The sequence below is a fragment of the Saccopteryx leptura genome, chromosome 7 (assembly GCF_036850995.1).
Source record: "Saccopteryx leptura isolate mSacLep1 chromosome 7, mSacLep1_pri_phased_curated, whole genome shotgun sequence".
Lineage (NCBI taxonomy): Eukaryota > Metazoa > Chordata > Mammalia > Chiroptera > Emballonuridae > Saccopteryx > Saccopteryx leptura.
This window is the reverse complement of record NC_089509.1, coordinates 95542041-95555471: the sequence shown is the minus strand read 5'-3', so window position 1 is coordinate 95555471 and position 13431 is coordinate 95542041. Positions and strand designations below refer to the sequence as shown.

Sequence of the window (13431 nt, the reverse complement as noted above, 5' to 3'; positions counted from 1 at the left end):
TTTCATTAAATAATTAATCTGTAATCTTACTTAACCTGGATTAGAGTAGCACCCTTGCCAACAGGTAGAGGAGCTAGGGTTCAACCCTTGTGTTCAAATACGTGGGAAAGAAAGGTTTTATATAAATTCTTTGTCATCACTGGCCTGTGAATGCTGAGAATCAGTTTCTAACAAGCTGTTTATTTTAATCAATATGTAAAAATTTATATATTTGGTGTGCTTATTTGAAATGTAGCAGAGCATTCATTTTATTTGTATAATTTTAGACACTTTCTTTAAATTGATATTAAGTATTTAATTAGGTAATAGTAATTCCTGTTTAGCAAATGAAACTTACATAGAGTACAATTGAGTAGCTAAGGTTATTACATGGATTTAGATCTAGCACAGTTCAAATGACTTGTCTGATTGTGACATCTGGTTGCATAGCAAGCCTAATGCGACAGTTTCTACATGGTGTTGGTATTGTCATTCTTGTTTTCCTTTCCTTTGCTGGCCCACTCCTATTTCAACCCTTCAGCATTAATAAAGTATTAAGTAGCAAAGGAGATATAAATAAAATTGAATAAAAACAGGTGTTTGTAGAAATGAAAGATAAAATTAAATCTTTTTCTTTGGTAAGAAGTTAATTTGCCATTCTTGGTTCATGTAATTACATGTTTTAGAAAGGAAATTGCGATTATATGACAGGAATCAAGGAAGTTATTAAGCAGCCTCTGTGAAAACTTGATTGCCTTTGTGCTTTGACTAACAATGTATGTGTTGTTCACAGTAACTATAGTACTGAATGGAAGTGGCTTGTAGACAGAGCGAGAGTTGGCAGCCGATGGACGTGGCTTCAAGCCCAGATTTCAGAGCTAGAATACAAAATCCAACAACTAACGGACGTTCATAGGCAGATTCGTGCCTCCAAGGTATTTTGTGTTCTTCTATTTTTTTAAAAAAATATTACTGTTTTAGTTTCTGTTCATCTCTCACACAAAATCATTGTTATCGGTATTATAAAGATGTAGTTAATATTAAAAATTTTGATACATTAATTGCTGTAAATGGAAACTATCTTTGTAATGCCTTTATATTTATCACGATCGTATTATCATACTTAAGCAATTTAGAACTTTTTTGTTGGGTTCTAGTTAATAATAATGATATCCACTTTTGTAAACCTCTACTTTGTTGGTATTTATTTTAACATATGTAAGAAATAGTGTGTATCTTACTGAAAACTTGAGTTCTTTTTTAATTTATAAAGCATAAAAATTTCAGAAAGCAATATGATGAACACCTATGTACCCACCCCCAAATTTATCAAATATTAGATTTTTGCTGGTACGGGTTTAGTTTCTAGACTAATAAAGTATCACCTTTACAGGAAGTACTTGTGTAGTTCTTCCTGACCCCATTCTCTTTCCCCATGCCACTGTAACTGCTATTTTGATTTCAACATTTTTTATATTTATTATTTTTATGTATTTTTAAAATTTTATTAGATTTATTGGGGTGACATTGGTTAATAAAATTATGTTTCAGTACATATGTTTTTATATTATTGGTGATAGGGGTCTATGTGTATCTACAAATATTTATTTTTCATGCTTTTGAAGCTTATATAAGTAATACTAACACTTTTGCAACCTGCTTGTTTTGCTCAGCAGACTGTTTATGCATCTTTATACTTCCTGTATGTTATTTGATGTATAAATAGAATAGAATTGTATGAATGCAATGGAATTGTATGAATACAGCAGAATGCTTATTTCTTCTATTTTCTTTTGGTAGACAGTGTTTCTATTTTTCTGCCAGTAAAAACAATACTGCAGTGTTTCCATTTTTATGCCAGTAAAAACAATACTGCAGTGCTTATCTTTTATGTTTTATGTGAGCCTGTGGAGAGCTTCTCTTGGCTATATATCTAAAAATGAAAGTGCTGGATCTTAGGCATGGCTATCTTCAGTTTTCTTAATCTCATTGATGTCATTGGATAATCAGTATTCCCACTGGCAGTGTGCATAAGAGCTTCTGTTTCTCCACATTCTTGCCAGTATTTTATATTTTTTGACCTCTTGATTTTTCCAGTAAAATGGGTGTGAAATATTATTTTATTGCTGTTTTAATTTGTTACTGAATGTTGTGAGATTGTCTTTTTCATTGGTGGTGGAGGTAGTAGGGGTGTGTTTCTGAATTTGGATACTATTCTTGGTCATTTGTAAATATTACAACTCATGTTGTACAGTTTATGGTCTATTGGGAGTAAAATTAAGCAGATGATTACAGAAATAAATGCTGTTTAAATTCCAACCAGGAGAAACTGAAAATGGGATTTCCCAAGCTTAAAGATATATTGTTTCCCAAGTATTTTAACTATTTGCTTGGAACTTGGGGTGTATTTTCCAATAGAAGCAATAAAAGAAAGAGTTGTCCTGCAACCCCGTGAAGTTGAATGTAATCTAAATATCACACAATATCTCTTTGTAGCTTGCTTTTTTGTGTACAACTGAATTCTACATAGTGAAAAGGTGCAGATAATATTGTAATAGAGAGAATGTTGAAGCTTAATTTAGGTGACTGGTCTGAAAACAAAAAGCTGTGAAGGAAAGGAATTCTTTAACCACGTGGTTAGCCCAACCCTACCTATGATCTGCACATAAATAAAAATTAATAAGTTTTAGGCTCTGTCTATCATGAGCTTATATTCTGATAGGATATACCATGTAAATAGGTAATTGCAAATATATATAATACAATAGGTGCAGTGATACATGTTTTCAGTAACATAGAAGTGGCTAGCAAGAATCCTTAACTCTTATAGCAGGGTTAGCAGTTCAGACAAAACATCAGTAAAGAGGTGATGCCTTAGTATGATTTTGGAGGATAAATAATGCTTTGCTTGATGAATTGATGGAACTAGAAAATAGAAAAAGGCATTTCTTAAAGGTTTTAAGGCAAGAAGCAATATGATCTTTTTCAGAATAGGAAAGTAGTATATATAGTATGGTATCCAAAGGAGTAGAAAGTGTGAGTTGTGCAAGGACAGGAGAGGAAGGCGGAAATGTTTGATGCATTGTAGAATTTGGTGTTGAAGTCTATAGGAAGGTGGATGGAAGTACAGAAATAAGACCTTAGGCTTACTCGTCCTGTATATTGAATTTGAGGGAACTATGTTTAAGAATAGTTTTCTGATGGAAGTTACTTGTTCACTTACTGAAGTTACTATTTCTAATTTTAACCTTCTCTTTAACAGGCCCTTCTTTTGTAGTGATTTCCTAGTCCTTTCCAGATCACCAAATAATATCCCTTGTCTTATCACTTCCTTAAAAGGAGATATCAAAAGCATTTTTATAGCAAAAAGAGTTCTAAAAATGAGTCAAGTTTAAAACAGTTTGCAGATTTCCAAGAAAGTAGGTTTCCAGTTAAATAGATGACTAAGTTTTATGTTTGAATATAGACAATCTAGTTCATATTGCTTTTACTTGGGAAAAGATATTTTAATATTCTGTCTGTTCCAAGCAGTGCTATATAATTGTTCAACATTTTCAAGTTTGATTACATGTTAATATCTATTGAATAAATTATTTTAAGGAAAGAAATCTAAACTTTCCAGTAATAATTTATATGGCCTTACATTTGTTTTGGTTTAGGGTAAGATGTATATCTGGCCCACTGTTCCCTTAAGAATCACATTACATTTGTTTTATGGAAAATGTCATTAAAATGTCATTAAAATTATGCTATCAAAATACAGTATTTCTTTTTTTTGGTAGTCCTTCCATTTCTTAGGAAATAAAATGTTTAATTGCTTATTTATCTGCAATTTATTTAAGCTGTTATTACACTGAGTAGGAAAACAAGCCCTTTCTTTGCCCTTACAGCTTCTTGGGTTAGTGTAAGAAAAAAACATTGAGAAGAGTGTTATCTTGAGCGAGACAGAACTTTGTTTAATGTATCTTGAAATGAAAGAAAAACAAATCCTTTCTTGGTTAAATTAGAGATGAAGGGAAGGGAAAGAGATTGAGAGATGCTCTTTTGTAAGTATCCTGTTTAAAGAAGTGCCAGTTTGTGACTGGTGAGGAAAATACAGAATAGATCTACTGGTAGATCTACAAGTTTTACAGCTCTTCTGGCTGTCATTTGCCCTTTCTTTGACACACTCCAGATGGCCTAAATTTTGCTTAAATTTTTAGAGAGGAGAGGAAAGCAGATATTAATAATATCTCTTCCTTGTTGTAACAGATTTGTAACACATTATAACTTTCATATTTCTCCTTTTCTCTGCTTCAGTTTTTCTATAAGAAAACAGCTTCTTTTCACTCAGAAAAAAATTTAAAATAGTTATTCTTGGCTGAGAGACTGGCCATAGTCTTTCTTTTAGATTTCATTATTGTTGTTGATATCCTATAAAACAAGTCATCAACATTTTAAATTGTACATTTCTTGTATTTAATTTTTTCATTTACCTTTTTTACTTAGAATTAATGATTTATATAAATGACTTTATATAAATAATAAAGATGTTGCTAGGGCATTTTTTTTCATAGTTCTGTCTTCTCTTTGAAGACTCTGGGAGTTGGGGTGGGGATGTCTCTGATGTTATTATCAGAAACAGCTGTCTCTTCTGGAGTAGTTGATTTGCTTTCACCTCATGCTAGACTTTTCACTTGTCTCAGTATCTCAATTCATTATTCTAAACAGTTTTCATAGCTTTATTATTTGCTTTAACTATCATTAGACTATTCTTGATTTTTTTTTAATTCAGCTTTATTGAGTTATATTGATAAAATTATTAGGTATTTTAAATGCACATCATATGATAACCCAACACACATGATTTTCTTTTTTCTTTTCTTTTTTTTTTTGTGGTGACAGAGACAGAGTCAGAGAGAGGGACAGACAGACAGGAAGGGAGAGAGATGAGAAACATCAATTCTTCATTGAAGCTCTTTAGTTGTTCATTGATTGCTTTCTCATATGTGCCTTGACCGGGGGGCTACAGCAGACCAAGTGACCCCTTGCTCAAGCCAGCGACCTTGGGCTCAAGCTGGTGAGCCTTGCCCAAACCAGATGAGCCCATGCTCAAGCTGGCAACCTTAGGGTCTTGAACCTGGGTCCTCCACATCCCAGTCTGATGCTCTATCCACTGCGCCACCGCCTGGTCAGACTCTTTTTCTTTTTAAGAACAAAAACTGTATCTGTAGTGTCTCCAAAGGATTTACTCCTCTTTCTCTTCTATTCTTGGCCATGCAGAGAAAAATCATGGTCCATCCTTCCCACACTATGAGCGTTTTACTCAGAGAAACAGTTTAAGGGAAAAAATATATGGTGAAGTTGGCTATGAACGTCTCCCCAGTTAAATTTTAAAACTATTATTCTTCATTGAACTAAGTATAGTAGGCCCCGTACTTATAAAAAGGTAGTGTTCTAAACTTTTATAAATTGGGCTTTTGAAATTCAGAATCAATTTTTCAATAGAAACAATGTTGTAAGTAGGAGTTATGAAATCAGGCTAGTTAATTCACAGCAGGTTAGACTGTAATGAAACCAAAGAGAATTACAATTAAATTGATATGGTGAAAACTTGTATTTCTTTTGCATGAGGTACTTACAAAAAACCTAGTAAGAGAATTGTACAGATTTTGAATGGACATTTCATATATTTTTAAGAGTTTTCATAATTGATGATACTATAATTATCAAGTCTAATTTAATTTTCAAAATATCAAATAGACCAGAAACTTCTTTTAAATATATTTCTTCAGATTTCTTAACAGCCATATTTGTACATAGTAAGAAAATAGTCATTGACCTAGGATCAAAAATTGGGTCCCCTTTTTTTTGTAAAGTTACTAGCATTGTTGTAAGTATAGGTTAAAAGAATACTTTATTTTTCACTTTTTTCAAGCATCAGTGGTGATATGTTACTGTACTACAAAATAATAAAATGTACGTTTAATAACAGCTATTTTTATTGTAAAATTTTATATTTTCTAAATGATAGTGTAAACTAAAACTACTCATCTATAACATATTATATTCTATAGGCAATTTTCATCCTATAAATAGCATTTATACATGCTGTAACCTGACACACAGCAGTTATTTAATTTGTTCCATCTTGAAATACTGTACAGTTATATTGTGTTAGTCTGTTCTTCATTACAGGAATATAATATTTTAGGCACATTAGGCATTTAATACCTTTTCAACTAGTCTATAAACACTGATTGGTATTTTTGCAAAAATCAACATCTACATGTATATTATATAATAATATGTGTTATTCTTTACAGGGGATAAAAGGGGTAAAAAGGGAAGAAGTTTTGCGGTGAAAACTGACTATAAAGTCATTAAGATCATATCTGTGCACTTCTTCCCCCCTTTCTTTCCTGTTTCCATTGCCTCTGAGAGACCTAAGGGGGATAACAGTTGGAATGAAGCAGGTAGGAAATGTGAGAGAGAGTTTAGAAAGCCATTTGAAGAAAAAGTTTATGTGTGTGGCAGGGAGTGTAGAGGAAGATAGATCCCTACTTTTTCCTCTGATTACTTACTTACATTTCAGAAAATAGCCCATCAAAGTTTAAAGCTGGTATTGTTAATACACTCATCTGGGCCCTGGCTGGTTGGCGCAGTGGTAGAACATCAGCCAGGTGTGTGGATGTCCTGGATTCAGTTCTTGGCCAGGACACACAGGAGAAGCAACTGTCTGCTTCTCCACCCCCCCCTTTCTCTCTTTCTCTCTCTCTCTCTTCCCCTCTCACAGCAATGGTTCTAGTGAGTTGGCCTTGGGTGCTAAAAAAGTCTGGGTGGCTAAGCAACAGAGCAGCGGCCCCAGATGGTCAGAGCATCACACCCTAGTGGGCTTGCTGGGTGGATCCCGGTGGGGGCGCATGTGGGAGTCTGTCTCTCTGCTTCCTCCCTCTCACTAAAATAAATAATCTCATCTGCCCTGTATCTGGAGCTTTGATTGGCCTGCAGAGTACTTTTTCTCAATGGTTCAGTTGTGTCCCCTCCCCCAATTGCTGATTGGCAGCGACAGGCTCAGGGATCCTTACATGGCTCTGAAAGAAGTTAATATAATGTTAGATTACTATTGGGATCTTTATAGCTTTGGTATTTTAATTTATGAAATTGAGAGTGCTCAAATATAAAACTCAAATGGAAATGCTAGTGACCAAAATATCATAAGATTAAATCAGGAAATGTTCTAAATTTGTCTGAAATGTTCATATTTTGCATATCAGCCATTAACTTCATTCTAAATGTGTCATGCTTTTAATGCTTAAACCAATAAGACAAATAACTGCATGTATATAATTTATGACAATATTTTATAGGCCTGATCCATCAGACATACATGTTATTTTAACTGCACATGTTTTAAATCAGCCAGTTTTTTAGAGTTAAGCTACTTTCAAGTGTGTATTTTCTGATTTTCAAGGGGTAAGAGGAAGCATGGTTTCAAGTGTATGATAATATTAAGGTTAATTTAGCAGTCGATTTGTTTTCATTTCAACTCTTTAATGCTGTTTGCCTAGGGCATAGTGATCCTAGAAGAATGTCGACTTCCAAAAGACACTGTGAGAAAACAAATACAATTTGCAGAACAAGCAACTTCATTAACTAGTACAGGGAATCCTCAGATTCCCCAAGAGAGTCAAGACCCTTTACCAGAACAAGATTTTGAAATGTCACCGAGTAGCCCTACACTGCTTCTTCGTAACATAGAAAAACAGGTAATGAGAAAAGTGTGGTGTGAGTGGCATGAAATAACTTTGAATAGATTTTATAAACTATTTAAGTAGATATGTGTGTCTCCTTGGGATCTGGACTCAGGCATATGACATTTTATTGGGCTGAAGTGGGTGTTTGTTAGGATAAAGCTAGGGGTTGGTTGTAATGTTCTCTCTCTCGGCCAGTTGTTTAGACATCTGACCAGTGACCTGCAGTGGTTTAGAATATTTTAGATGGTATTTTTGGAGGGAGAGAAAGAAAAGAATGTGTCTGTGTCTCAGGCTGGGGAATTGATACTCTACATTTTTTTGCAGGGATAATCTAATGAATGCTTGATAACTGTATAATCTATTTGTATTGATTATTTTGAAAATGAGCTTTAATCTAAAAATCAGTAATAGTACAAATGAGTACTATTACTCATTACCCTTTGAGTAGTACTATTACTCTTTGAGTAGTATGAATGTTCATGTACATCCTCGTGCCTCCTGACCATCCAGAGTACAATCGTACATGTGTAAGGCAACATTAAAAAAAGGCCAATGTATGTTATTCTTGTTTCCATAAATTGGTTATCAAACAAACATGATTTTAAGTTAATAAAACTGTAACTAGAACTAATTTCAATTTTTGAAAAACAAAAACTCAATCCTGGGGGTCAGCGAGCATGAAAAAAATTCACTACTCAAAGGTTAAAATAAAGTCATTAAAGGTCCTTTCATAAAAGATTTCTGAAGAATTCAAATTTTAGATTTAATTTTATCATATTCTTTAGTCTCTTTTCTAATATAGCATGTTATTAGTTTCATACAAATGAAGAATTTCAAAAGAATAATTTCATATACCCCTCTATTTTATAATAGAATTTCTTACAACTAATAAAATGGGGCAATAGGTCTAGGGTTTTTTTGGGTTTTTTTTTTTTTTTCTGAAGCCGGAAACAGGGAGAGACAGTCAGACAGACTCCGGCATGCGCCCGACCGGGATCCACCCGGCACGCCCACCAGAGGGCTACGCTCTGCCCACCAGGGGGCGATGCTCTGCCCCTCCAGGGCGTCACTCTGTTGCGACCAGAGCCACTCTAGCGCCTGGGGCAGAGGCCTAGGAGCCATCCCCAGCGCCTGGGCCATCTTTGCTCCAATGGAGCCTCCGCTGCGGGAGGGGAAGAGAGAGACAGAGAGGAAGGAGAGGGGGAGGGGTGGAGAAGCAGATGGGCGCCTCTCCTGTGTGTCCTGGCCGGGAATCGAACCCGGGACTTCTGCACGCCAGGCCGACGCTCTACCACTGAGCCAACCGGCCAGGGCTAGGTATTTTTTTTAAGTATAGACATTCTAGATTGTGAGAAAACCAGGTATTAGGAAATTGATGTCACATGATTTAATTAGGAACGTGTGTTTGTTTGTGTATATTACATCTTGTATGTACACTAATGCTCACATATTCTCAAAAAATTTAGTGTGAAGGTATGGCTATAAACCAAGATTTTAGCAGTGGTTTTCTGTGTGAAATACAATTACAGGAGATTTTCTTTAACTTTTTCACCTCTCTGTACTTTCCTTTCTTCTGTAATAAACATGGATTACCTATGTGGTAAATATAGTTGTCATTCCTTTGTAGAAATATACTATTTCCACTGATGTGGTCTATGTTATTTTAATTGTTTTAGATGATTATTTTGATAATGATTTAGTATTTATTACACATTACAAATAAATTACATAGATTTACATTTGGAATAAGGGGCAATGAAAATTTTGGATACCTAAAAAAACGGATATTTTTGAATTAGGAAAAAATATTAGGAAACAGTGTGGAATGAGATTCAGGTCTTAATTTGAATCACAGTTCCATTTCTCAGCAAACTATATGATCCTTGGTCAGACCTCTCAGTCTTTCTTTGCTTCAATCTCCTCCTCTGTAATTGATCTTACATATGGTAATATCAGTAATTCTAACATTATCTACTTTGCAGGTTAGGTGTAATGAGTAGAAATCATCATTGCCTGGTACAGTGCCTCGCACCTAGTGCACACTTAATAAATATAGCTATGATTTTTGTTATTATTAACTTGGCTACCTCAAAGGAAATACTACATAGATGCTATTAGCTGAGTTCAAGTGTTTTAGAGGATAGGACGAGTAGATAAAGGAACCACAATGAAAAAGGAGTAGTACTTTAAAATATAAATTTACTGATAAGAAATGGAAATATCAATAGTTCTATAAATCATCTTTATGGTTTAAAATACAGAGGTGGGCAAAAGTAGGTTTACAGTTGTTTGTATCAAATAATACAATAATCAATAAATAATACAAGAATAAACTCTTTCACATACAGCTGTAAAGCTTCTTTTGCCAATGCCCGTTTTTACTAAAATATAAATCTTTACGTGTTTCATGACAAGTTAAACATTTAATAGACACTAAAGACCTGAGATTTAACTCACATTTCTTGCTTAGCAGTTGCCTGTTTTCTTACAGAGTGCACAGTTGACAGAGATCATCAACAGTTTGATTGCCCCTCTCAACTTGTCCCCAACTTCGTCACCCCTCTCCTCTAAATCCTGTAGCCATAAATGTCTGGCTAATGGCATTTCCAGGAGGTAGGTATCAACAGGATAGTTTTGCTTCTAAGTTTGGCTTATTTTATTTTTATTTTGTTTTTTTCATTTAAGTATTACAGCTGCTTTTTTTTTCTTATGCACTGTTTGAGTACACTCAATCGACCTGTTAGACTTAGAGTACAATCAATAGGATATATTTTTAGAGAAATCAAACTTATATAATTAAGGTAACTATAAACCTGAGAATGAGGGAGACAGCTTTCCAGGAAGTTTTATAATGTTTCCCAAAAAAACCCAAAAAACCCAAACAGTGATACCATTTGCTACAGGTTACTGATTTATTTAATACATCTTCCATTTTGTACGTTTTATATTCTTAAACTCCCTACTGCCCTTGTAATGCACTTTAAGAAAAAAGACCCTACATATCGATTGGGCACAGAAGATTGATAAATACTATTCATAAAATTCAGTTAAGTTTTACCTAATCATTTTGTGTTTGAGTGTTTATAAAGTAAATTTTTTTTTCTGGATGTAATGAATATTATTATATAAATTATCTATATTATTATATATATAATCTCTTTTTTGGAATAGCATTTGTTCTCTTTTATTTTGCTTACTTTTCCCTTTGAGTTTTTCCTTTCAAAGATGCAACTAGAAACTAGAATTATAAGAGTTTAATAAAATACAATTTTGGGAACACATCTAATTTTTTTTGTAGTAAAATTGTAATGTGGGCTTCTTTGCTTTAATTACTATAGAGGACTAAGTGTAATTAAATATTTTGAAATAGATATTAATAATTATATGATTTATTATTAAATATTTTAAGTATAGCTTGAAAGGAAAATTTATACCATGCTGTAAATTATGCTAAATAGCTATGATATTCTTAACGAGATTTATGGATATAAACCAAGTCTTAAAATAAAAATGCTGTTATTTGATTTTTAGTTTTTACTTGTTATTTTGAAAGTCTAGTTTTTAATACTTTTACAGTTTTATTTATGCTGGATCATTTATCCATTGTTATGTCAAGGAAACAGGTTTTTTATTAGTCTTGTTTTGCTTTATTTTTTTGTCGTCTTTATTGTATCACTGATGATTCACTTTGAAAGTAAAGATTCTCACATGTTATATAGAAAAACTATGATACATTTATTTATGAGAACATATACTATGTAATTAAGAAATCATAATTGCAAGTTAAGCCATTAAACACCATCAAATCGATATATGTGACTTGCTGTATGTACATTGTGATTTGGGCTACCCATTTTAGGTATTTATTTGGGGTTACCCATTTTAGGAAATAATTTATTTAACAAGTATTAAACATATACTTAGGTATATGTGTATGTGTGTGTGTGTACATATTTTCATTTTAATATACTTGCTTGTATATTTGTTCATTCTTCACAAATTACTTCATAACTATCTGCTGAATGCCATATAGTCAAAGCCTTAGGGATACAGAAATGAAGAAGACAGAGTTGCTACTTTGAAATAACTTGTAGTCTAGTAGGTAAATGCATAATTGTCTAAAATATATATTCATAATGGAATTATGTGCAGTTGGTTATCTGTCTTTTAATAGCTGTCAATAGTTGAAAAAGATACCTAATAAAGATATGTATATCCAAATGAAAGAAATGTAACATTAGCTGTATTTACTAAATCATACTTTTTAAATTACCTATCTTATGGTTAAAAGGTTCTTGTTGAAATCAGGTAGTAGTTTCCATCTTTCCTGAAGACATTTAGTTGTTCTTATAAACTGTTTGGAAGGTTTATTTCTGAAAGTTTGTTACAAGTTCAAAACCAACTAAAATTCTTCATTAGATAGATTTGAAAGCACATAAAAATTTGTTCTCTACCTTTTTGAAGTGTGCTGATATGTGTTTTAATTAATCTTACTTTACTAACTTATTTTTGGCAACAATCAGCATTTAAAAAAATACTGTCTACATTACACAGTTCTTTCAAATAGCATTTTTTCATATTTATTATCAAAATATTTTATGTCCCTTCAAGGAAAAATTTTTTTATACTCTAACATTCAGTAGAAAATATAATAGCTACTTTTCATCAAAGAGAAGGTGAGCAAATTTTAAACACTTTGTTGCCAGATAACTAGCAAGCTGCTGTGTGAAATAAAAGATTTGAGAGATACTCCTGGTCTCATTAAATTTTTTGTAAATGTCCTACTTATGATGATATATACCATAAAAACAAACCTATTTAGGAAGGAACATAAAAATTGGAATTATTGCAGATAAGAGAGTAAACTTTCTGAATGACAAGTAGAAAATTTTGAGAATACATGGTGGTTGTGTGCCAAAGAGAGGTACTGGAAATATCTCTTGGTTTTGTCAGTTGTAAACTGAGACTTCAGCAGGACATGACAGAGAGAGAGAAGCGTTGGTTAATAAGGATGAAGATGGAGATGGAGTAGAGAGAAGGAATCGAGATTATACTTTCGAGGCTGCTGATTGTGAGGCCATATTTTGTTTTAATATGGAAGAAGTGTAACTTTATTAAAAGGGAGGGCAAGAGCTAGGGATGGAGAATGTGGAACTTTATATCACAAAGTTATGTTGGAGGGACCTTATGCCAGAAGAAAATACATGTTCTTGAGAGTGGCATGAAAAAGATTAAGATGAATATAGATGCAGTTGTTTATAAAGTGGTAGCAGCCAAGTTGAGAGTGGAAAATGGTGTTGCAGGAGTTAGGTAAAGGTTTGGATAGCAAGTAACAAGTAAAACATTGGCCCTTCCCTCTGCCCTCCCTCCCCCCTTTTATTATAGCACAAGCAGCCCATCCCTGGAGAAGAATGTTATGTGGTTTCTAAGGGTATTTTTTAACCCCTTAACAATATTTTAAAAAGTACTTAATTGATATTGGTAAAACTATTTAAGAATTTAAAAGTACTGTATTGTTTAATTCAGCTTTTTATAAAACATGTAGTAGTGAAATTCTATAAGTTTTTTTTCTTCCTATTCCAAGTGAGAGTAGGGGATATACAGAGACATACTCCTGCATGCACCTCCACCGGGATCCATTCAGCAACCTAGTCTGGGGCTGATGTTCTGTGCATCTGGGCCATGCTAGCAACTGAGCTATTTTTAGCACTGAAGT

The 13431-nt window shown here is 33.3% G+C and overlaps 2 protein-coding genes across 3 annotated transcripts in view; both read left to right on the top strand.

The window, feature by feature from the left end:
* The window catches only part of ACADL (acyl-CoA dehydrogenase long chain), a 711748-nt gene that overhangs the window by 88512 nt on the left and 609805 nt on the right, over positions 1 to 13431 (top strand). The gene's annotated exons all lie outside the window — the stretch shown is intronic.
* KANSL1L (KAT8 regulatory NSL complex subunit 1 like) overlaps positions 1 to 13431 on the top strand; it is a 119045-nt gene that overhangs the window by 39418 nt on the left and 66196 nt on the right. For both annotated transcript variants that reach the window (XM_066346535.1, XM_066346534.1), the window contains exons 3-5: positions 773 to 914; positions 7530 to 7727; positions 10207 to 10328. In XM_066346535.1, the coding sequence (XP_066202632.1) occupies positions 773 to 914; positions 7530 to 7727; positions 10207 to 10328 (462 nt within the window). The remainder of the gene's footprint in view (positions 1 to 772; positions 915 to 7529; positions 7728 to 10206; positions 10329 to 13431) is intronic.